At 31.4% G+C, this 27,726-nt stretch overlaps 1 protein-coding gene across 1 annotated transcript in view; it reads right to left on the bottom strand.

The window, feature by feature from the left end:
• Positions 1-26,855, bottom strand: part of LOC106123911 (probable G-protein coupled receptor 158) — a 36,474-nt gene extending 9,619 nt beyond the window's left edge. Inside the window, exons 1-3 of the mRNA XM_013320326.1 lie at positions 26,654-26,855; positions 1,867-2,658; positions 1,169-1,352 (exon numbers count right to left, since the gene is read on the bottom strand). Of these exons, the coding sequence (XP_013175780.1) occupies positions 1,169-1,352; positions 1,867-2,658; positions 26,654-26,843 (1,166 nt within the window). The 5' untranslated portion in view covers positions 26,844-26,855. The remainder of the gene's footprint in view (positions 1-1,168; positions 1,353-1,866; positions 2,659-26,653) is intronic.
• Positions 26,856-27,726: the final 871 nt, after the last annotated feature.

Here is a 27,726-nt window from a genome sequence, read left to right on the forward strand (position 1 = left end):
ATTATAAAATGGAATACTAGTAATTACCTTGGCTTCGTATAATTTTAATTTGATAGCCAACATTAGTATATTTTTGTAATATAAAATATTTAACAAACAAAATTATGTAAAAGACTATAATTATATAATTTAGAGCTCCAAAACACAAAGAGATATAACTCCATATGTAAATTTAATGCTTTAGGACTAAAGCATAATTTTAATATGAATGTTCTTTTGTACAGTCAGCTACATAAAAATGTATACAATTATGAAGCTTCAAGAACTAGTATTCGCCTTCGGTTTCAAAAATGTATATATGCATCCGTTCATATGCTGCCGACTACGATGACACGTTATTGACGAATTCATGAATACGTATTTTGAAACTGAAGACCTATACAAGTTTTTAAAGTTTTTTATGTGTATACATAATTATGCAGCTGACTGTACCTTTATGTTTGTGTAATAAAAGTTCACGAATAGCTTTTATTTCCAGTATCAAAAAATTGTATCTAAAAGAGTAATATTTGCTTAGATAAAGTACACTTATAGTGTTATATTGCATCTTACGTGGCAGAATGTTGAGTAGCTTTTTTACGACATTAACTAAATTGTAGAGTTTGCGTTTTGTCACTTTGTTCTGACCTTAGTAACATTTGATACCATCTATTTGCAAATGTAAGTTATGTTAGCAAATACGAATATCAATGAGTCTTATTTTACACTTTTGTATAAATGTTATACAAGTTTTTTAAGTTAAAAAAAAAACATTTAGAAATTAGGTATAAACTTAAGTAAATAGTAATAAATTGGGTTTGATAAACCGCTAAGTAAAAGATGTTTTCTTTGATCTATTCATCAAAGAATTCTCTATTCCCAACACGATCAAATTTTAAGTCTGTTTATATTTTCTTTAACATCCGACAACATTATTTTGTTGTAAAACAAGCGTTTTAACCAGGATTTTCTCTCAATAATAAAGTGTATTTAGTGATTTTTTAAACAATAAACATGCACTATCTACGTTTAAGGAACTTTGCACCGATCGACGCAGAAAATGTACATTTATTACGGTATGTAGACTGTTTTTTTCGTAACCTAAGTAGTCACTTCTTGCCTTGAAGAGGCATTTACAACTTAACCGGGCATGAGGTTAATGTGTCATGATTCAATAGTGTGTCCTTACTTGAAGAAATAAGTGCCGTTGCTGTATCCAAAGAAAGGTACGGTGTAGGTCAACATCCAGATGTTGCCGCCGCCGCAGTCGTAGTACGGCTTTGACCATTTCCCGTCCTCGTACGTCACTGACAATATCTCGTCGAACTCTCGCTCGGTGTGCGCTGTGTCGTTATATGTGTACGTGTTGTAACCTGTTTTATATAAACTTACATTTAATATGCATCACCTTATATACTTATCTTTATCTAATGCTCGATAAACAAAATGTTTTTGTCAAATTATTGAATAGTTTGTAGCATTGTTTGATGCTTTTGTTCTTGTTTGATATTTCTTTGAAAGACAAACAAAAATTTGATCATTTACCATGTGTTTTTGATGTATATTTTAAGTTTTTCTTTTTTATTTTGCTCTAAAACAGAAGGTGACGTCATATAAAAACCATTTGTTTTCAGCGTATAAACTTTTTCAATTAAAAATATAGTCAGTTTTAGATTTTTACTATGAAACAAATTGCACACTTCGCTCGCAGCATCGAGTGCACTCTTTACACAAGAGGCCATCGCGTTAGGTCCTTCCCCTATATTGTGTACGTGGAAGCATTTTTATTAATTTTTTTTAATGAAGTCATTTTAATAAATTAGAATTTCAAAAACCGTGGATATAATGCAAGAGTTTCTATATTCTATTTAATTTATAAAATCTTACCTCTTTTAAATTGATTATGATTACGTATCACACGTTCTGCGTTCTTGCGGGCTATGTAAAACCATTCTGACGTGTTGCTTAAATATTTGTATTCAACGGCCAGATCCTTTGCTAGAATTGGCCCCTCGGGTAGTCTATACGCGAACGGACAAAATAGTTGGTAATCCTTGTACTGATACTGGTCGTAACAATTGCCGGCAGCGAATACGTCATCATCGAATTCCACCATAGAAAAGACACTAGCATGCAACAGATATTCATTATGCATCACAGATGGTCCCGCGTATTTCCATAACCTTGTCAACATATTTGCCCTATTAACAGCCACTTCAGCTTCTATCCTAAACCTTTCTTGGGCATATCTATCTACAACTCCTTCGCCTAAATTCAAATGTGTACCCGCTGTACAATTTTCACCTAACAAATGTTGCGTTTCTATCAATCTTAAAAATTTTGTCACTACATCTTCGTGCACAGTCGGTCGCACTATAGTCACATTGTCTGAATCATTTAAAGTGTCATTAAATAAACTATCTTTAGCATTGTCTGCACTTAAAATATCTTCCATTGTAAGTTTTTGTGTTTCGTTGTTATCATAACTATGTTCTACATTATACAAGTGATCAAGTAAAGACACGTCATCGATGGGTTCTTGTTTGTGATTGGTTCCCGAAAAGTTGCCGAACAGTTTGTGGAACAGTTCAGTTGACTCTTTGTGCTCGTCTTCGTCAGGCGCACTGTACGGTCTGAGAGCTGCTACCACTGGATCTTCCCCCGATTTATCGATACTCTCTGTAACATGACAAACATACATTTAAAAAAAGGTTTTAATTTAACCTTTAATGATTACAGAAATCGACAAAAGTTATTATGACATTTTTTAATTTTGGTAACTAAAACTTATATTATAGACATATACATTTATTTATCACATTTCTAATATAATACATTTCATATAAAAATATATATATATATATATACAAAACATATTATATTAAAAAGAGAACACCACCGGCTGCGGAATCCCATGACTCAAACAACCAGTGGTCAGGGCTGCAGGGACAGGAACCTTCTCACGACGCGCGCGGTTTCTAGGATAACTGCCTTTTGCATCGGGCCCTTAATCCAACTGTTTAGCGAGAGCTTCTTGAGATGTTGGTTGAAGCTCTTCGCTATCAGTCCATTTACCGATACGACTATCGGAATAATGGTAGTCGATTTCATACGCCACATGGCGGTAACCTCGTGAGCCAAATCAAGGTATTTTAACACTTTTTCCTTTTCAGCTTTCACGAGATTCTCGTCATGTGGAATAGTGACATCGACTATAGATATATTATAGATATTATTAGAAATCGAATTAGGTGAATTTTTGTTAAAAATCCTTACTAGGTCAGTTTTGTTTAGATGCCTACCTAAAAACTATTTAAAACATCTTATAATAAAACAATATAAATTTACATTTCTCATATCGAATACCAAACAGAGATTTGTCAGAAAACTTGCAGTTTTATTGAAAAATATCTTGCATTTTACTGCTACTGATAGAGGAACATGTAAAGACCTTTTACGCGTAAAAAGGATTTCATCGCCTAAGAAATGGCTGTGTAAAATTTGCTATCTTACCCTATAAAAGAGGATTTTGTTTATGGCAACAGCAGATCGGGGTTTTCATTACGGGAGGCAATTGATCGCCTACATTATTTATTGGGGGCAATTTTGTTCAGCGCCCAACTTTTGCTGCTATAAAAGAAGTTGTTAAGGTATGTCCTTTATCAGCTTTATTGTCCTTGACCGCGACCGACAAATATTATATTTATGTTTTAATATTGTTCCTCCTTTTAATACTTTTTATGTAAGCTTACTTGTACTTTGTGAGCATTTTATCGAATATTACGATTTTAATGTGAAATTAGAAGAAAACATAGCTTTAGATACTGATGTTTCGTAGTCCCGGTGCGTTTCTTTGGAGATTTTGGCACTCTCACCAGTTGTATTAGATAATGACCACCGAGGGGTTCCCGTGAGTCTAGTCTCACATAACGTCATAACACGTCTTTCCCCCAGATGGCAGGGTATTTGAAGATTTCCCTCGATATAAAAAAATATACTGATGTTTCGTAACTTCAAAAATTTTATGGAAGATTTCTCAAGAAGAAGCAAGAAATGTATTCATTTTTGATAGAAAATATTTCGTACTTATTTCTATTCATGTTACAAGCTGCAAGCGTACATACGTACTCATACTTTCCATTGATTAATTATGTCCATAAAAATTGATGAAAGCACTCACGTGATTGGATTTTTCGCGAACACAAGCTTTTTGGCCAAACATCAGAAAATACCAGATTGATATGTTTTGCCTAACTTGATTAATTTATGTATTTCCTTCACGTTCTTTGGGTACGACCGGTATTAGGTTTTAGGTTTTAAGTCTTGACAATATAGATGAGTTACAAAGATAAATATGATGTAATGTAGAGCAATAAATAGAGCTTAAATAGATGTTTCCTTGGTCATTGCCGAGGTATTCAATATGTACGTTATATGACAATAAAATTACATTTATATTTCCATCCACTCGGCCTCTGTTCGTTCTTGATCTTTGTTTCCGAGTCAGCGAAGCGCGTCGTTTCTCTCTAATATTCCCGAGGCATTTCTTGATACATTACGTATTCCTTTTTATTTTATTTTTTTTGTGAAAACTCCTACATAACATCTTTTAACCCAACCAGCGTAAAAAGAAATTGCAAACCTTATATGTTATTTAGTCAGCTCGATGTCAAATAGAATAGGTGGAAATCCTTTCCGCGAAACATCGGATACAGTTTTTTTAGAAAGTAAATCTCAAATCTCTTAGGATTTACTTTGGTTTAAACAACCGACTTTGAGGACACAACTCTAAATTAACTTAACGAATCGTACATTTTACCTATCAGAAAGTAGAAAGTAGGGAGATGAAGATGGAAATTGTAGTTAAAAATAATACACACTTATCAGCTGTAGATAGCTGTAGAAACAAAATCTGTTGGTTGGTTGGGTTGACTCAACCTGTGCAATACCACGATAACACAAAAGGCAGGCGTGAAGTTAAAGTAACACCACGTTTTGTCTAACAAGTATGCGCACCTTTTTGACCTCTTTCCCTTTCCACACATTTCTTACAAGCAAATAATGCAAAGCGACACTGGAATTGACGGAGGACACATAGAATTGGAAAATATCCTCTTTCTGTGTATTAAACGAATCTACGATTGTGGAGTCTACGGGTACCATACGCTTCTCTACTTCAGCGAATTCAGGTGCCCGATTGCTGGCTTTTCACCTTATGATATAAATATCACCTTATATACTCATAGCAAGATTTCGGAATTCGTACGACTGTCATGTAGTCGATCTCCATTACAGAATCTAGGCAGCCACTTGAATAATTCAACAGATTATACTCGGCTCAAACTGATCTATAATTCAAGTTAAGGTAACAAGACGAAAAAGCTTTTTTATGCTTACGAGAAATCATTGCCAAGTAAACATTGATAGTAAGTAAATAGAAACTGAATAATAAAAAGATTGTCCAAATTTCTGTTTACTAAAAGAGAAGTAAAAAAAGGTAAAGTTTTTTCCAACATTTGAAAATTTTATCTTTCATTATTAGCATTTTGATATTAAACAATACCTTTTTATTTCGTTTCTTATGAACAAAGTTTTACAATGAGTCAAAGTAAAAAGGCTCTGTAATTGTTAAGAGCTAAAACTCTTTCACGGTTGTAGTTTTCTTTACTTTGCTTTGTTTCAACAAAATATGCATTGTAAGAACAATTTATTGTGCACTTCTGCGTGCGTTTTTTGATATATTTTTCTTTGATAAAACACATAATAAAACAAACAGACTTATTTTATATAGTTTTATTTGTACAATATGAAAAAAACAGTTCCAGAGTTAGGTCGCAGATCGCCAAATCGTCCGTAATCCGTATCAAGTTTCACCTCACTTGCCCTCAAAATACCCCTTTCAAGCTGACTGAATAATCTACCTTGAATATTTCACGCGGTGGCGAATATAATAATGCTCCATTGGACTGTATCGCAATAAAACTTTTATAAGCTTTTTTCACACCAAAAATACTTTGTAGATTTTTATTAATACAAGTCCTATAATTGTTTATATTCATATAATTTCATATTTTCTTATGACATGTAAAATAATACTATAATTTAACACATCTTTTTCATTGTAAACGTTTTTAATAAGGCAATATTGAACTTTTAAGGGAATTCATTTAGGAATGTAATACATCATTTTATGAGATTTTACATCGATATACAAAATAGAAGAGATGTTTTTGAGTGAAAACGAATTTACAAAATTGACAACCACAAGAGAGGTATTAAACTTCGGGACAGTTCATAAAAGACGATTTTTCCGTGCGGCGATGCGTGAAACTAAAGAAATATTGGTTGGTGCCAGGGATAGGAACCGCAATGATGCGAATTTGATCCTGACTTTAAGCAGGAAACGATGCGAATGGCTTTCCAAACCGCATTTACCTAATCTCCTCTTTGAAATTTTTGGAACAGCAAAGCGGAAGAATATTAGAAAATGATTTAAACATTACCAACCTTTTAATATTATTCAACTTTATATTATGAGAATATGTTACAACGTTTTCAAAATATTGAAAAAGATATTCCTGAAACTTAACAAAAATGTGTTATTATATTCGAGATTTAAATATATATTTAGACCAAATAAATAAAATAAGTTATTAAACTTAGGTAACGATCTGGTTTTGTATGGTTCTTCTGGTATAATATTATATTTGTACAGTTTTTAAATCTCGAAACCGTTACGTGTGCGATCGTCAACTGTCTTGATTGAGTTATTTCACTTGTTTACATTTGACGTTACAATAGTCATTTTTGAATTCGTACAGGCCAGGTTTGAAGACAAATTGCTGACGTTAAATATCCGTCAGATCATGAAAAAGGTCTTACAAGATAAAAATAAATGACCTAATGCTGAACTAAAGTGCGTACTCATCATTTATCACATTACTTATGTCAAAGAATATTTTTTTCGCAACTTTTATAATAGAAAATAGCAATGATTCAAAATTAAACTTTGGATTCAAAATAAGAATTGGATGTACAAAAAACACATTGTACTTAACAGATTAGGGTAAAATTTTCTAATTTCTATTTCGAAATTAATAAACTTTTAACTACTATTTTTTTGCAATACATAGAAATAATTACGTATCATACTAAATGAATTACAATGAGCAAATACAACGCGTAAAGTCGAGTTAATCAAATGTTTTCAATTACAACAAAGTCATTCAAAAATGTTATTTGATGAGTCGTTTTATAAAGGAATAGATAAGACGAACAATCTGTTATAAAGATAACTCTAGGTTTTATTTGCCACAACACACATTTAAAATCATATTACTATCTCTTTATATGTATATTTCGTCGCTGAGAGAAGTTAAGCATGATATATTAAATTTAAATTTCTTATAAACTAAATAGCAATATACAAAATAATAATATTAAAAAAAAGAAAGGTAATATATTTGATATGGCAATAACTTATCGTTTCATGTATTTGGATAAGATTCGTTGAGATGAAAGCGAACTTGAGGCCGTTATTCCACTTCAATGAATATAATAATTTCAGGGTATTTGAACATACCTTATGCATGATAACATTGTATTTCTCATAAACTTTTAGTAACACATTTTTTTTTCAAACGAAGCGAATTAAAGTTTTTATTTAGTTTCAGTGTAATATAAGGGGTTTTTAACGAACTATTTAATTAATATTTATATGATACTAGCGGTCGCCCGCGGCTCTGTCCGCACTTAATTAAAAAAAGTATACTTAGTAGCCTATGTGTTCTTCCAGATTATGTTCTATATGTATACCAAATATTATCGAGATCCGATTAGCCGTTCTGGAGATATCTTCAAACAAACATCCATGAAAACATTCGCATTTATAATATTAGTAAGAAGTAAGATTATTGTTGTGATAATTAATATAAAAATATGCAGTAAAATAATGATCTTAACATCTTTATTCTTTACAAAATAGACAAGAAACAATGTCCATCTTTAAAGTCTCGTGGGTGTCTTATCCTTCAGCAAAAAGCGAGTGAAGAAATTAAGCGAAGTGAAATATATTTTTATGAGTCAAAAAATAAAGTTTAGTAACATATTTGAATAAAAATATTTCCTTTTCCCAAGCGCCTACTGAAAACGGAATCGGTCGCTTCAGCTTACGCAAAGTGCCCATTAGTTCACGTTTGTCATTTAAATGAATTTTGTAATAAAAAGTATATTTTTTTTTGTTTTCCTATAACGATCATGTTACATATATACGTTTAACATTATGTTTAGATATATCTAATATTAAATAAAATAATTCCTGAATAAAAACTCGTAAATTGAATTCGTTACTTTGTAAATTAACTAATAACGTGCCAGAAAAATGTGATTGTACGTATATTTAATAACAATTAAATCTATTTATATAAAAGAAAGTCGTGTTAGTTACACTATTTATAACTCAAGAACGGCTTTACCGATATGCCTGAAAATTGGTGAGGAGGTAGCTTAGAGCCAGGAGACGGACATAGGATACTATTTTTTCATTTTTTTTTAAATTTGTGCCTTGAAGGGCTGCTTTTTATTTAACTTACTAATATTATAAATACGAATGTTTAGATGGATGTGATGTGGATGGATGGATGGGTGTTTGAAGACTGTTTGGCTAAACGGATGTAGATTAAATTTGGCATACGTATAGAACATAGAAAAAACACATAGGCTACACTAATCAAGTTTTTTTATATATCCACGAGGACGGAGTCGACAGGCGACAGTTAGTTATTTTTAAATTTGATTTTAATTATTAACAAAAAATATCAGTAGTACGAAATTATAAATTTCTTTATCTCTACATGTGAAGCTGGGTTAAATTTCAAGCAATGTTTTATAGATGATATTTTGTTTATAGTCTTGTTAGAGGTTGATAAATAAATCCTCTTAGTGTCGGTTTGGGGCGCGGCTCTCGCTGGCGCCTTCAATACAATTATCTGTTCCAATCATCCCTTCTCGCAAAATTTTCATTGTATTATCGCAAAATGAAATTAGTTTACAAATATTCAAAGAGACAAGTAAATAAAAAAATATGTATTTAGCTCACATTGAACATTTACAAAAAAATTATTAATAATGTTTTGTTAATACATACGTTATTTTCAGTTTATTGTTTTTATAGTTATTTCTTTAACAATCTAAACACTTTTAAAAATTAAGCTGAACTGTTTTTAGGTTCCCGTACCTCATAGGAAAAAAAACGGAACCCTTATAGGATCACTTTGTTCGTCCTTCCGTCTGTAAGACCCTTTTTTTAATAATTTTCATATATTGTGTACGTCATGAAAATTAAATATTTTACTAATTCTAAATGACGAGGCGCGCAGTCATCTAACTTAAAATAATGTAAATAAATTGAAAGGTTACGTTCTCCGCGGAGCACTGCTACTGTTTACAGAGCTCTTCAAATTAGTCTTTTATATTATACTAGCTGTCGCCCGCGACTCTGTCTCACGGGATTAAGAAATACATAATTAGTATCCTTTGTGTACTGGCTACTAATAAGCTATGTTTAACATCTGTGCAAAAATAAATAATATCTGATTCGTAGACCTATTAAATCTGCATATAAAATTTCATGAAAATCGGTCTAGTCGTTTGGGAGTAGGATGGTAACTAACATTGTGACATAAGAATTTATAAGATTCTATAATTTTTCATAATAGTTACAAAAGTAATGATGTTACAAAATTTCTTTTTTAAGTGACAAGAGAACTGTGTCGTCTATTAATTAGCATTTACAATAGTCATCTTTAAATTTACACGTAAATTGTTTAACAAATAAATTGGAAAAATATTATTCATGTAAATTAAATAAGGCGAGCGTAACCGTATCCTAGCTGTTGTATAATTGTGAAAGGAAACAGTAAATCCTCGAGCCGCCGCCATTTTGCACATTGAGATAAATTACTGACAGTACATCAAACTCATTAATTTCTCGCTTTCGACGCGGCAATTACACAAATTACAACATTGCCCAAGGCGTACAATTAATTACACCACTCACCAATGACAAAACAATAAAAGTCACCCTCAGCCAGCGTCGCTCGCAAATTTATTTTAGAATATTTCACTTTTTCACTAATATAACTTTTAATAAATTTTATAATTTTTAATAAATTAATAGAGCGTCGGTGGCTCAGGGGTCAAGCACTTGACTTGCAATCTGCAGGTCCTGGGTTCAAATCCCGCCATGTACCAATGCGTTTTCCGATTTTCCGATTTACGTATGTACATTTATCCGACGTTCTTACGGCGAAGGAAAACATCGTGATACAACCTGCAACATATCTGAGAAGGAATTCAAAAGATATGTGTGAAGTCAACCAACCCGCACTGGGTCAGCGTGGTTGACTATGGCCTAACCACCCTCAACTTAGGGTAGACTCCGAGCCCATCGGTGGAGATGTATAGTGAGCTGATGATAATGAACTTTTAATAAAACGGGGCAATAATTTTAAATTATGTACGCATTCAATCTCATATTATACTATTCATAAGAAAATTTGAATAAATAATTATTCTAATACTCTTAAGGAAAATACCTGTCTTTTACCTCTCTTACTATATCCTGTTTTTGTGATGTCGTGGTACTGTCGAGAGTCAGCCATTTTTGCGAAAGCTACGATCATAAAAGACCAGTGGTGTATAATAATAAGTATATTAATTAGAACTACGCGTTTTAATAAAGTAAGGTAACGTGAAGCATATTTACTTTAAAGAGATGAGTATAAAGTTAGAACATATATTTATAAAGTAATTGAGATACGAGCTTCTTCTCTCGCCCGTAAATTTCCACCTCTGCGCGTGCTCTGCTGTCATCAGAAACGCCGTAAAATTTAAGACCTTTAAATAAATAGCTCGTATACATAATAAATTTATTATAAAATTGTATTGCTACACCCAAGTTTTATTACTTAGTTTAATTTGTGAAACGTTTTAAAAGTTTCTTGCTTAAAAAACAAGTGAAATTTTCATGAATTTTCTTGAGCAATACTGCATTTAAAAGGAACTTGATTTTGTTTTGAAATATATATTATTTTATATCTAATAAAACAGGGTATGTATTTCCGTAACCATTGGAACATTTCCCTTGTAATTAATGAAAATTGTCTTCACTTGAAAGGAATTAACATCGCCGTCAACTTTGAATTAATTTAAGAAACAAGACTCCAAGTAAAAATAGATCAGTCTCCGGCACAAAGCGTGTTGTTGCAAACATTTATTACAACCTTTTAAATGAATATAAAAGATAATAATAAATCTTAAAACTTTGAAATAGGTTGAGTCAGTCGTATGAAATAAAACGTAGTATACAATTACCACTTGATAATTAAATAAAAATATGTAAGCTAAGATTAAAAAATAAATATAAAAATTTACTCGTAATTTACTCTTAGAATGTTTTTTTAGCAGACTACCAATTGACAGACGACTTATTTCGCAGGAATTTAAAATAATCTAGTAGTAAATAAAAAATTCAAATAGGTTTAGTAGTTTCGGAGCCTATTCAATGCAAAAAGAAACAATCAAATCTTTCCTATGTTAAATATTAGTTGTTCAAGGAGTTTTTACACTTTAGCAGCCATTAAATCTAAGAAAAAAAGAAGAAATTTAAACATTTGAATTTAGTAACGTCAAATCAGTTTTTCTATGTTTTTCTGTTATTCATGTTCTACAATATTAACACATTTTTCTGCAAACAAGGGTTTTTTATTTAAAATCCTGTACATTAGTATAGATAAAATACTAAAGACAGTTTATTATAAATAGGTTTATAAATTTATTTTCCCTGACGTCTTATTTCAAAGTATTGAGGAAAGTTTCGCATCAAGTTAATTTGAAAGTAACTTGAGAACAGATAAACTTAGTTGTTTAGGAATAAGCAGATATAAAAAGTATTAAAGATAATTTTGTTAAACCAAATTACCAAAATTTCAATTTTAATTAGTCGTACTACTCTATTTAAGGTAAATATTATTTTGCTTTATTGTGATATTTGCGTATATTTTTTTCTTATTTATTGTTTGTATATTTTAACCTTATTTGTATTAATAAGTTTGTTTAAATAAAATAATATTTCTCTTTTTATTTATTTTATTAACACTTACAATAAATAGATAAACATATTTTTAGTTTGTCAACAGAGAGATTATTCGATGTACTCGCATTGAAAAGGAGACGTTTTTTTGATTTTCATTAAAAACGGCTTAGGCTTTGGAACAAAGAAGTATACAGACCTTGGTGTAAATAATGAGGATTTAAATCAAAGCGTAAAAACATTTTTAAAATTATAATACAGTTTAATTTCTATGATAAAAGACGATGTTTATGTCTGAATATTTACCTGAACATTATGCTAGGCTATTCTTACCTTTTCCCTCCTGTCAATCTCAGTTGGTACTCTTTTATTGGTTAATTTTAAAGTTAAAGACGAACATTAATCATATTGACGATGAGTTAATTTACTAAGATAAGTTCAGATGCAAAAGTTATAATCGAGTATTTTAAAACAAATTATAGTAAAATAACATTTAAAATGGTTCTCTGTAGTGAATCGACATGGCTTAGTTTGTAACAAAAACACTCGTTAACTCTAAAATGCCTCTGACCGTACTGAGTTCAGGAGCTTTAACTTTTGGACGTAGGCCCTGCTTCTGATTTAACGACCTATATAAATTTAACCCGTGCTTCCACTGGTCATTAGTAAGTCTCGTGAAAGGTTTATTGTCTGTTAGAACAAGTTTTAACTGACATTGTTACTGTAAAGTTAATTTGTCATGAAGACTTTAAGTAATAACTAAATAATATGTAAAGACTGAAAATAGGTAAAGAGTACATTCGAGTGAATGTGGTGGTTGACCAGAATTTGAAGCAAATTTTACATGAATTTTTATTATAATATTTAACTTAGTTTTATACTTAAAACTTAGTTTTCTTATTTTTCTTGAGATTGATGGTACTCATAAGTTCTTCTTCATAATTGTTTCCTTGGGTTTTTTTATGGATTTTTTTTATAACATAAACTATAAATATTTGAATTCGTGGTGTTTCGGTCCCACGGTAAAGCTGAAAATTAAAATTCAAAGTTACAATATTTTTTTTACGAGATATTGCTTGTTGTCGCGAAATGCCCGCCATTTTTATTTACGAAGGCAATATTTGTCAAACCCTTCGCTTATGAAAGGAATGATTTTCGATTCGATTGCCTTTCAAAGGAGCCTCTGGTGAGGCGGAAGATTTTCAGTAGAAATACAGTGTGAAATATTTTATCAAATTCAACAAGTAAAAGACAATTTTGTAACATTTTGGGTAATGTTATAATATAATAAACAGAAAAAAAATATTTTTAAAATAAAATGTCTTTAATTCTTATTTAAACATTTTTTGTAGACAGTTGTATTTTTCTTGGTTTTGTAGTGAAAATATATATTTTTTTTATATAAGATACACAAATGATATAAAATTTCCAAAAACAAATGATCTCGACATACACATTTTGGCGTTATCTTCACAAACGTGGACATATTGCAAACCTTTCTCGGGCTCAGATTTTTTCATGTTTACACAGTGTATCAAATAACTCGAATATATTATCATAGTCTATTCTTTTGTCATATATTCATTAGGAAAATATTTTCTTCTGTTTAAAAAAAAAATACTTGCAATTTTATCACTTGGTTTTGTATACAGGGATGTCGATATTTTTTATACAGAGATTTTGATCGCTGAAAGTTACGGTTAGACTGACACTAAAGTAAAATGTATCTTTTTCACATATCCTTTATCTTTTTTTTGTGTAGTTTTGTAAAAAAAACATTATAGAGCCGTCGTTATAATTATCATTCAGCGTCCCTTTTATAAAATCATTGCAAAAGCGGACGTATTCAGGACGGTGGCAGTCTTTAAAGGATTGACTTCAATAGAATAATTTGATTTATCCTCTAAAGTAATTGGCTGGGTGTCTCTGGCGACTGTTTCAATTTTAAATTAGGGTCACGTACTCCGGAGTGATTACAGCGCCATCGCTGCGAGGACGGCGGAATACAATCAACTTTTATTAACGATTCCCTATACACATAATAATCAAAAAAATATTTTAATAGAAATTACTAACTATAGACAAGTTTTAAAGTAATTTATCATTTAGTCAGGTTTTTAACTGTGACTTTAAATTGATAGAAAGTAGCGGTAGGGTAATGGTACGTATGGAGAAGTAGTCATTTAGAGTCAAGTAGGTGATGCATACGTATCTAGACGGAAAAAGCCAGGCATCAAATATTGAGTGTGGAAACATTGAATGTCGGAGTTGTCAAAACTGTTCGGTCGTTTTCTTTATGTCCTGCAAATAGAACATGATGAACAACAACATAACAATTTTATTTTTAACACAAAATTAATATTATTTATATAAGTTGTTACAAAAAGAAACTCAACTACAAAAGTAATCCTTGTAGCGATTTTTTAATCGAAACGAACGATAGGAAAAATTGGCTGAAGCTTTTCCAATTACACTGTTAGAGAGTACGTTGTGATTAATGTTGTCGTTTATATTCGACGTCGTTCTCTGCTCTACCTTATTTTTAATTAATTTTTAAATACCACAGGATCTGTAATTAATCAAGATAAACTTTTATAGTTAAGAAACCATATAAGAGAAAAAATTTATTTATAGTAATATTATAAAGCAGAAGACTTTGTTTGTTTAAACGCGCTAATCTCAGGAACTACTGGTCCGGTTTGAAAAATTCTTTTTTTGTTGGACAGTCAATTTACAGAGAAAGGCTTTAGGCTTTATAACATTACCCTGCGACTTTTAGTTTTTTTTTATTCCGCGCGGAAGGAGTAGCGGGCGACAGCTAGTTTTTTAAATTTTAGGCTATGTATCTTTGTAATTAAATTCCGACTTAGCTTCATACAACTGCCTTAAAACCAAAAATTGTGACAAATATAAAATTAGCATTAAAAAGTTTTTATTAAATCTCTCGGTCTACATCTGATCATTGCTAATTCCTTTGATGTCATCGTTACTATTTCCACTATATTTACTTTAAATTATATGCTTTTACTAACATTTAACCGTTCTTATTCATAGACGATTCAGTCTTTACAAACTGTATCGTTATATTTAATTAAAGCTCTATTAAAAGAACCTTTACGTATCTGAGTGGCAATTAGTAAAGTAAACAAAGACATAATCTTTTATGTCTCCTGTTCAACGGAATCCTCACTTTATCCAGTACGCTAAAAACACACAGGTATAATGAAAATTATTAAATGTTTAGCATTTCTAGGAAATGTAATTTCAGATCGCTGAACGTTCACATGGTACAAAGGCTGAAAGAACATGTTTCTTGTAAATTATTTGCTTGCTAGATGTTTCTTATGTTTCACTAGATGCATGCCTCTTCAACAGATAGATACAATAGTCACCTACAATACTCCTGTTCAAGACTAAGTAAATTTAGGCCTTGGTCACCTAACAACAGCTGTTAGAAATTTATTGAATTGTACATAATGTAGGGAGTCTCCGTAGGGAGAAAGGCAGGAAAATAAACAATAGTATTAGCTTTTTTTTGAAGTTTTACTAACATGATAAAACCGATACGTATTAGTCGATTGAGTTAAAGTTATATACGAGGTGATCCGTTTGACGGTAAGCCTAACTGGTCCAATTATTCTCAGGACCGCAAGCGATCATTCCTGTCACTACGATCGCCTCGTGTGTCGATTTATCATTCGGATTACTGTATCGATTTCGTAACTGATTCAATAGAAATCTAAAACTGAATACTATTGTAATGCTTATGTTTTTTTTATAGGTGACAGTAAAAAGTTTAACGAATGAATTCCTCCTTAGATCCGTACTGGCAACGTTCGAGGAATAAAAAAATGACAATCGTTCCCTTCGCTTTTTAAAATTTTTCTATTACTTTAAAATTAACTATGTTTATGTTAGCATATTGTTATGACTCATTGAATATATTTAGTAACTAACAATTATTTTTACAACTATAAAAAATAAGAAGCAAAACAAGTAACTTATTTTTCATCAAGGAAATGTCTCACAATTCTTACCTAAAAGCTTTTGTTTTCATACAGAAAGCTCGGCCGAGGTTTCGAAAGCACATCGCTATTGTAAATCTCAGCGCTTTACTGTTTATTGTTCTAAAGCTATAACGCGGAAAGACGTTTGTGTCGCGACTGGGGTGTAATGTGGTCTAATATCAAAAATAATCAACGCTAACGTTACGAAAGGAGAGCGAGATAGATTATATTTTTATTAGACGTAAAATATGAAGATTAGGAAATTAAGCTGTCAAAATGATAATTTGACAAACAGTCCTTTTATAATAAATGCTGGTAAAATTTGGCAGAAGAAAATGGCTTTATAAGAGCAATTTGAAGAATTATATTATAAAAATATTGCTTTTCATGGAAAACGTTAATAAAAATGCTATAAGCTAGATTACAAGTATAAATAAATATAACTATTTTAAATGAAAATTACTTTATGTGAAGATTGGGCACCAAAATATATCATATTAAGGTGTAAAGAGAAACAAAACAAAATTTGACATCGATATAAATTTAATATTAAAATAAACTATTCGCTTGATACTTCCAAAATATAAAATGGATAAATATCCGTTACGAAACTGGTAATGTATGAACAAATATTGTTTACATATTCATTTGTGGTGTACCCTGACTCCATTAGCACTCATTAATACTACTTCAATAATTCGTTTATTGCAAATTAAATGTAAGCTTTTACTCACCGCACATGAGCCTGCATCGAGTCCAGTTTCACGCTACCATCAATAATGACAATTGAAATTACAACGACGTTTTTAACATCGGTTTTATAACTCACTAGCTGTCGCCCGCAACTTCATCGGCGCGAAATTATTATAAAAAACTTAATTAGTAGCCTAGGTGTTCTTCCAGACTATTTTCTACATATATGCCAAATTTCAACGAGATCTATGTAACCGTTCTGGAGATAACTTTTAACAAACATCCATCAATCTATACAAACATTCGCATTTATAACATTAGGAAGTTATAAAAACCACTGTCATAGGGACACTTCGGCAAAAAATACTAATCAAATTACATCTTACTAACCAAAATCGATTGAGCTATTTAGACTTTAGGAGACTACAATGAATAAATGCAACAAAACATACCTAGTGAGTCAAAGTATAATTTAAAGTTGGACGTCGGTAACCGGTTATTACAAGTATCACCTATATTGGTCATGATAAGAGTATGGACATTGAAATAGATTACCGAAACAAAACACTCGAGATAAAAGAAAATAATACGTTACAACTACATATATATACAAAAGAGAACATAAGTTCAAATAACTAATACATAATATGCAATAAATGATTATTTGTAGAACAATAAAAGCGCGATTTGCATCAGTATGCGATTTCGAATGGACAATCAATACTGAGACTACATACAATTGTAATAAACGTCCAACTTTACTGCTCCTATTTGAAGGAAGTAAATGTTCTCTTGAATGTTGTAATAAACACGATACTCTTCAATATTGCACACGATTTATATCTACATTTGCTCAAACATCTCTTGAATACATTGATGACTACGCTTATATATCTAGTAGATTATTAATACGTATAAAGTAGAATGTTAACAATAGTATTAAAGAATAAATTCATCACAAGCTTTAGGAATAATAACAATGATTGATACCCAATAGATGGAAGAATTGTTTTATATTTTATCCTGTTCATTGTCATCATCAGCTCAATGTACATTCTAACTAAGGGGCTCGAGTACCCTAAGTCTGGGGTGCCTAGTCGGTCGCGGACGAGAGCGACAGCGTGCCCGTGGCCCCGTCCTGATGCGTTGGAGGAACAGAGAGGTTTAGTGGGTATGCCGCCGCTAAGGAGGAGAATCCCACATAACTACCGCGTCTCCCCCGGGGCGCGGAGTATGCATAAAGCATTCCTCTCTGGAAAAAAAGGGGTGCCTAGTCAACTGTGCTGACCCAGTGTAGGTTAGTTGACTTCACTCATATCTTTGTTTTTCGCAGATATATGCAGATTGCATCACTATGTTTTTCTTCACGTTAACAACGTCTGATAAATGTAGAACGGTCTAATGTTTTATGGTTAGTTATAAAAACTCTATCTGTTTCAATAACGATGAATGAATTGTTTTAAACTGGCGATAAATAAAATCTATGATTTTAATTTTAAATTAGATAATGATTTCTAAATAGGTAGTATAAGAAATGTTTTTAACATAAAGAAATGTTGATTAAGAATGTATAAATAAAAAAGGGAAAAGTTGTTTGCGTGTATGACAATAACAATCAGTAAACACCACTTTGGTTTATTATGCTCGGGAACTATTAGGAAAATGGAAAAGGGCAGAAATAAATAATCGGCTGCAACAAACGATATGAGATAAGAAGCAAACAAATAAAATGAAGCGCCTATAACATAATGGGTAAGGACTATCGATATAACAGTAATGGGTTCGGATTCTGTCCATTCAACTATTCGTAAACACCTAGCATAAGTATTTCTGAGCTTATCAGACCTTCGGAATTTCGTCAGTGCAAGGTAAAAGAAATATAATAGTCTATAACATGCCCGTATACATCAAATACCTTATATTCAAAATCCCGTCAAAATCGGTCCATCCATTCCGAAGATTATCCGGAAGAAAAGCGGCAAGACAATTTTTTTTCGATACAAGTAACACAAGTACATCATGTGTACGATTTTTTTTTCGATATTTTATACAGAGTCACATTTAATTAACATGTACAAAAAGTTCGATTTAGATTAACAATAATCTAATATTTTATTTCGTTAAATTTGGACTGAGAGTTTTCACTGGCTAAAACATAATATTGTTGTCCGTTTTTCTAAGATAACGAGAAAGGTGACAATATGTTTTTCAAATGTTTTAGGGATTTATAACAACTACGTACTGTAGAAAGAAATAATGTTTTTAAATATTACAAAGTACATTATGTACATACGTAAATAAAGTTGCCGTGAAAATCATTATAGGCGTCGCTCTGCTGTCGTAATATTTCATGTTTAACGGAATATATGTGTCGCCAGCAAAAATATATAATATTTTACTATAAATAATTGTGTTGACAAATTCTTATTTATTATTATGTGCTATAATTATTATAAGTAACTATATTTTAGGTTTATCATAGTTATAATACACTGGCTGTCACCCGCGTCTCCGCCCGCACTGAAAAAAAAAACGCTTTTTTTACTGAGTAGTCACTGTTTGCCTTGAAGAGGCATTCACAGCTTCACTGAGCTTGATGTGGCCGAGCGCAGATGGCGCATAGCCTGAACCTCGTTTAAGAGTAAGTGAGCCTCGTTTAGAAGTAAGAACTTCATTATTAAGTTATGTGTTCTTCCAGGCTATGCTCTACATATATACTAACGAGATGAATGCAGCTGTTCTGGAGATACCTTCAAAGATCCATCCATCTAATTTCTCGCATTTATTATATCACTAAGTAGTAAGATCATCATTATTTCTAAAGAAAAACTTTTATCATTTCTTTTTTTTTCTCCAAATATAAGTGAGTCGAATACTTTGAGAGAGTAGTATGTGAATGTAGCGGAGTAATAACATTTGGCAAACAGAAGAGCCCACACAACGCTGCGGCGGCGGCTAAACAATATCCTTTCGTATTCCGGCGCGGCTCACCGACTTTTGCGTGTACAAACCAAGAATTTGTTATTGAAAGCCTCTTCCGGACAAAATATGGTTAAATTCATTTTGCCCTATTTCCAAAACTATTCACATGTACACAAAGGAAAATAACTAGTATCACAAGGGAGCAAAGTTGAAAGTACTTTCTATATACAGATAAAGATTGCTTCAGAAACTACTATTGGCAAAATTGATTGATCTTGTCGTGGAATAACCACTATAGCAAGATATGGGTTGTGGGACTTTGACAATAATGTGATAAGAAAACAGATATTTTGTTATAGGAACCTATAGACATTTTTGTCTTTAATAATGTAGCAAACATCGTTTCCGAAACAAATAACTAGACAACAATTCCAATCAGATTTTTATTGTAATTATATTATATTTAATGGCATTTGATAATAACCAGACATTGAATATTTTTCTTGATTCACTGCATTGAGGAAGAAAGGAAAAACTTCTTTTATCCTTCTAATTTTCTCTAAGATACGAGATCGGAAAGTTTTGGCTAACTGCGCTGTGCTAATCAGTTGATATAAGTTGAGCAAAATTAATTAACTTTCTCTACAAACTCACCATATTTTCTCTTTCGGGCAATTGTTTATTATAACTATCAGCTGATTAAATCTGTACTTTCATTTATCTCAGTTGAAACGGACAATTACAAACTTTCATAAATAGAAAAAAATTGACTTCTCTCTCTCTCTCTCTCTCCCTAGCTTGCATCCCACAAGGTGATGGGGTCAGCTTTCCCAATCCGTCTCTTCCACTTCGCTCTGTCCATGACATCTTCTTCTGAGACTTGGCACTCACTCATGTGACTTGTTTAAGAAATATTTAGTAAAATAACTTTTCAGTTGATGCTAATATACGTAAGTAAATATTTTATGTAATTTTTCTGAGAGCAAAATTCGAGTTGGAAAGTGAAAATTTATTGTTGTTCCACTCAAGTTTAATTAAAAGATGTGACAAACGACTAACATTAAGTGGAGGGAAGTTCTAACAAACCAAGAAGTCGACCTGAATCTTTACTCATTGTTACCCCTCCTACGGTTTGAGTTACATTATGGGTATTTTTTAATAATATCGAATTATTATATTTGAGAGAGCGTCGGTGGCTCAGGGTTCAAGCACTTGACTTGCAATCTGCAGGTCCTGGGTTCGAATCCCGCCATGTAGCAATGTGTTTTTCGATTTCTGATTTACATATGTACATACATTTATCCGACGTTCTTACAGTGAAGGAAAACATCGTGATGCAACATGCAAAGGAATGAAGAAATTCAAAGGTATGTGTGAAGTCAACCAACCAGCACTGGGCCAGCGTGGTTGACTATGGCCTAGTTACCCATGACTTTGGGTAGGCTCCGAGCTCCTCAGTGGGAACGTATAGTGAGCTGATATAGAATATGAAAAATACACAGAGAAAGACGGTTATTGGTTTGTGGAAATCTGCGTGCTATAAATTAAACGTAACAAAGTTAAATATTTACTCTCATATGTGTTTCGAAGAACATCACAGAATCTAACATGTGTGCATAAAAATGTTTTAAATATTTTTTAACTTTACAAAGATTTTTTATTTACTTTTGCTCCAGAAAGTTTTTCGAATGAAATTTACTTTAAGTATTTACTTGATTTTCAGATAGACTTGCTGATTATGTAGAAAGTCGTAACCAGGTTTATGTCACGACATGAAATTTCCACGATAAAAGGTTCATTTTTCATTTCGTTCATGTTCCAAGTTTTAAGATTTGAATACTTTTTGCTTCCCTTTGGCTTTTTCCACAGTTGAAATTGACTTTTAAATTAAATGTAATGTTCCTCAAATTCCTCAGATTTTATTAACAACTAACCTGAGTTATAGATTTAAATAACTATACTTTGAAATTTTATCTGAAATTAATACGTTCAAATAAATTATGCTCTGCTCTTTCCTGATACGAGTTTAGTGTAAATGTAATCTCGTTAACTGATTCTTAGATCTATGTACATACGCAAGAAGAAATATGAGACGGAAAAACATTATGACATTTTAAAAAGAAATCGTCTAACGTTTATTAACGTAACGTAATATTTTTAATTGTATTGAGTCCCAGTTAATCTTAAATAGTAGTTTACTCGATGAAATTGTAACACAGTTTTACTAGATTTTATATTGGCTTAATGCCAAATGCTAAGAAGTAACATAGCCTAGAGACTTTACATGTGTGGTACACTGACTAATGTTCACAACACATTGACTTTATACGAATGAAACTCAAGGTATTTCAAAATAAATTTCTATGCGAAATATTTAATTTCATAAACTTACACAATTCGTCTAAACATAAACAATTCTTCATAACAAAACATTCATGAGATATATAAAAGATACCGTAACAAATATAATATACAACGTCCTCTCTCTAACATAACTTACATTTCTTGCCTCGGGGAAAATTCATAAGTTTTCAACAGTTCTAAAACGCTTTGGGACATCTGAGTTGAAAATTTTACTGAAAATATTTATCCACATTAATAAACTAACATAAAACATTTAGAATAAGGTCCTACTATAATAGTATCAAAATAGTATTATTCATAAAGTATGGAGAAAGAAGTAAAGAAAATTTATGTCTTGGAAATAATTGGTTAGGTCGGTAGGCGGTACTATAAAGGTTGGCTATCGGATCGGCAATTTACTGTAAAAGAGGTGAGTAAGGTTTATTCCTTACTGGAACAGGAAAATTATTGGACAGTTATCTTTACAGTAATGTTTAATTTTATCTGTTCATGAATCATAATACATAGGCAAGTGAAACGAAATGCTGTGGTAAATAAATAATTAATAAAAGAATACAATTATGAAGTATAATTTCGCACTTTATTTAAATAGAAGTTAATGTTATATTGACATTATATTTAAGGGCCTTCTTAAAAATATTAACAGATTATATTGTTAGATTATTTTGTTAAGATAAAAATAGGTCGTAGTTAACAAATATCGAAATCTGAGGAAAATAAATATGACATAAAAGAAAGAGTGTCCCGCAATAAAAATGGTCTTTTATGAGGATCGACGTCCGGTAACTTAGCGAAATTGAAGGAGGTTTGCTTTAGAGTGTTTTTATTTTTTACATCCAACTTATCCCGATTTAGAAAAAATGATACTCATCCTAAGAATAATATTATGTGATCTATAGTAATATGTATTATTGTTATTACTTAAATGGATATGATACTTTTTGTATCACATGTACAAATGTGCTACAGTATCTGCTATGAATTGTAGCACTCCATGTGTAACTACTACGGTCGTAGCTTAAACGTTGGTAAGTGCTACGGGAAGTATATAAATTACGTTCAAACAACTCAAACCTAATTTTTCACTGGACAAATTGAATTGTCTTGTTAAATTTAAATTTGAAAAACTGCCGATAAAATTGCTTTCTGTATTGAAAAATCGTAAATTTTTACATAGTTCAAAAAGTTTCAGTAAGTAAAGAAAGGTCAACTCCCTCGAGTTGTTAGACGGTACGAACTCTGGCACAGATTGCCAATAATATCTATTGTTGAAAACTTGTCAAAACACTGAAGTTTGTTTTGCTAACATTTCGAATGTCTGCAGCGTTTAATTGTATTTTTTCCAACTAACAGAAGAGTAATAAGTTTAACTGGTATGCAGCTATGTTTGTATATATGTTGGTGTGTAGATAATATATTTATTTTCATAGTAATTAAGTAAACAAAACAACTTGATCGATTTTAAGTTTTGACATGATGTGATTCGATTGTTGTCCTTGGAATTATATAAAGTAAATCTGGCTTTAAATAAATATATTTCAAGGCAATTAATACGCTATTAGTACTCACGCCCTCTTTATTTTGTTCCGACCAATCTGCCTCTAATGCTTGATATCATCTAATGACTACGATAAATATCTCAAATTAATGTGAAGAGTTTAGCAAAAGCTTTTGATAAACACTTCACTTCTTCTTGAAGCGTTCTAAAGACAAACGTCTATTTTAGGTCACAGAATGTTAATGTGGTACTAAATAATTCATCGCCAAGAATTTATATAAATTACTCACAGACAACTTTTGTTTAGGTACTTAAACTTAGTACATTAAAATGGTAAATATGTTCAAAACTTGTTGTAAAGTTATCACATGAAAATGTATTACCTAAGCACAGTTTAATGGTAACTGATAAGTTACATATGTATTATATTATCTCTATATAAATCTTAATGAATAACTTTATTAGCATCATTTTACTTTATGATTTTCTTGCAACATATTCTGGACAAAGCGAAGCCCACTAATAACACTACAAGGACAAATAATTAGTTAATTTCCTCTTTCCTTAACAATCTCTCGTATTCTGCTTCCGACATTTCGCCATATTATTTCGAGGATTGTATAATATAGACCAAGCGAGATTTCGGCTGTATAAACAGAAATTAGGGCAACCTATTTATATCCTTAAAATGTAGGACTATTACTACTGAAACTAGACTACTTTTTTTTACAAAAAAAGTGCATTTCTATAAAAAAAAGTTTCAATTATAATAATTTCAGTAATTAATTTACGTTTTATTTATTTTCGCTTCAAAAAGTCGTGTCCATTCTTTTATCAGATCAAATTAAAAAATCTTTATTTAACGAATTCCATTCAAATCAAAAGCTATTCGTGCTGTCGCAGTATGAATACGGTTTTCAGGTCAAATCGTCAAAGTTCTGATTCAGCAGTAGAGTCGCTCGCAGCCGAACTTGACTCGCCCTACTCGAACCTAACTTATGTTAAACGTTCGATCTCTCATAAAAAATCTCTATAACTAGCTTAATTTTTATCTCATGTCCGGAATGAAAATTCACTTTTATTAATAACTCGATTAAGTCAAATGTCTTTGGGCATAGTAAGTTACAATCTATGTACCTTTTATTAACTAGTAGACTTTTTAGAATCTTTTTGTTAATCATAAAAGGGAGTTCTTAAATGACTTAAAGGTTAGAAAAAACTCCTTTTTGTCATTATAAGAAGTTAAAAACTCTCACAAATATTCGTTTTATGGATAATTAACACGTCAAATTATAAAAAAAACTCCGACAAGAAAACTGCATCAACTGTTTTATACCTTAATTATGAGTTGTGGTAAACATTTAATACATAATTCATATATTTAAGCTTGAAATATTTCTTGTATATACGTCATATTCATATAGAGAATAGATCTGAGCCTCATACGAATGCAGATCACGTTCTGTGCAGTGCGTTTGCTTCTGAGTGCTGTATTATATCTTTAGATTATAATCCAAATATACTTTCCATCAAAACAAAGTTCTACAATTTTAAAATCGCAATATTTTCTAAATTAGTATTTAGAATTATTTCAAATAATTTACTGAATACTTCTTGTTTTTCCCCATTTATTTTAAGTAAATATTATTAATAATTATAACAAATCATACCGTCAACGAAAGTGGATCAAAATGGTATTTATTTCAACACTCAAAGTGAAGTAAACTCTATTTTGTTTTAAAGGAAAGTTTACATCCTGACCGTTGTACGTTAATTTTTTTTAATGTTATTAAAGTTAAGTTTTTAATATGATTTTACTCATAATTTAAACGTTAATTTATCCACTATTTTTACACTATGAATTCTACATAGACTTCAACACTAGATGTCACAGACACTTACAACCCTAGACTAGAAGTCTCCATTTGCGACTCCCTGCTGTTTCAATGCTAAAGTTAAAAAAAAATCACTTAAAATTACTTAAGAAAAAATATAATAAATTTTGTATTATTTTTTACGCCTGAAAATAATTCGATTAGCATCTGTTTATAATCTTCTTATGTATCTCTAAATTTCAGTTTAGAATTTATGTTTCTGAAACTAAATTAGTTATTACACATTTGTATAAAATTTACTAGTTCTTGACGATCTCAAAGACTTTTAGACATCCAAGAGTCATTTACCATTTAAATAGAAACATAAATTAATAATTCTCAATTTCACTATTGGTTTGAAATTACCGTTACCAGCGACTCATTCCTAGGAATCTGTTGAGCCGTTTTGAAGATATCTTCTGACAAACATCCATCCATCTAAACATTCACATTATTAAGATATATTTTCACTTGAAAACGGCTTGAAAGCCACCCATAATATTAAACAGACTTCTATATATTTGAATGTGGACAATATCTCATGGGAAATAAACAATATTAAGGTAATATATTTTCCGTCGACTTCAATCATGTTGATGAATGGAATTTTTTTTATGAATATTGGTGTTTTCACTACGATCGTTTTGTTATTAATGATTTTGACGACAAAGTTTTGATTAGATTCGTCCTTAAAATAAAGTTGAAATAACATCTTTTGAAGTTTGTTAAATATATTTACGGAAGGCAATAGGACTTCATCAAACTTGTCAAAGCTGTCTTAAGTTAGTTATTTTTTATACGCGTTCTTGCTGAATGATAATTAAGGGTTTGTAACTTGGTACCTTTAAGTTGGGATTAAATAAAGTTTTTAATATCCATAGTATGAACTTAATTATGTTTAATCTTAGACAATAGTCAACTTTACTTTACATATGAGTTTAATTAAAATTTAAGTAAAAGTGCATTATTTAAAATTGTTTAAAACCGATAAACGCGTTGAAATCTTTAATACTGCTTCAAATATCAGTACACTTTAAACATTATTATAATATTAATCTTAGTACCATGATGAACTTAAGAAAAGTAATAAATCAGTAAAAGAAACAACCAAAAGTTGTATATCCCTCTTGTTAGACTTTAATCCGTTGAGCGTATAAGTTTGTATTATTATTAATAATTAATACGTGACGGAAACATCTTTGCATGTCTTAAGTGAAAAGTTTACCAAGTTCGCTGCTAGTTTCTGCCTCCATTTGCGCAAGCAGGTCGCGGGCGCGGTGCAGTCGCGACAGATGCACCCGCGACCGCCCGTGCCTTATCAGAGTCCTCGCATGCCTCAAATGTTTCACATCACCCTTGTAATCACATTGCACTAAAGACGCGAAGTATATTAAGAGTAGCGTCCGCATGTTCATCGCGGCATCGCGCGTGCGTTTCGCGCGACCGCTCGGCGGCTACTGACGGTCCCGACCGCTACGGATCCGAATTTGGAAATGTTGATTAAGGTTTTTTAAATCCGTTATAATATTTTATTAAAGACTTGCAGTTTGCTATTTAATTATAGTTTTATTCGGTGGCTTTAAATGCGCTTATTTTCATTTTATAATCTGTTGAAAACGAGGTAATTATTTGGACAGTTGGAACCGCTTAAATGTAGTTTCAGATTGAATAAGTTGTAATTGAATATTTTGCAATATAATTACAAAGTATCAGCCACGTTGAAAAAAATCTCTATTTCAAAATTCTTAATCAAGTATATGACATTATTGAAGAAACTACAAGATAAGAGGGTAAGTTATTCACATGATTCAAGTAAGCTTGGGAACTCCGTAGCGTTTACTCAAAGGTCTTGTCGGTGGGCTGCGGCGACCCGCCTACAAATACCAATGGCCCGGACCTCTGCTGCGGTCGCTTTGTTCCGCTACCCTTACGACTTTTGGCACATGTTACATACGTTATTGTTTGCTTTGTTACTCCGCGTAACCATCGCTACGATATTCAAGCATCTTGAGTAAAACTACTTATGCGTAAGATGAATTTATGAATATTTATGATATAATATTACTATTATTTTACCTAATTACATTATTGTTAGGAATGCTACGATAACGAATAGTTAATGCTACAGCGTAGGCCTCGTAGATCTTCGCACAGCGCTGAGCTTTCCTACTAGTAATGACGGTTTCTTAACACACTATACGGATAATATTAAACGCTTTTAATAGAATTAATTGTGTGCTTTTATCTTTTTTTCTTTAATTTATAACAAAGAAGCATTAATATTTAAGTCATAATGTT

Source organism: Papilio xuthus, unplaced genomic scaffold (genome assembly GCF_000836235.2).
Source record: "Papilio xuthus unplaced genomic scaffold, Pxut_1.1 DF825946.1, whole genome shotgun sequence".
Taxonomy (NCBI): Eukaryota; Metazoa; Arthropoda; class Insecta; order Lepidoptera; family Papilionidae; genus Papilio; species Papilio xuthus.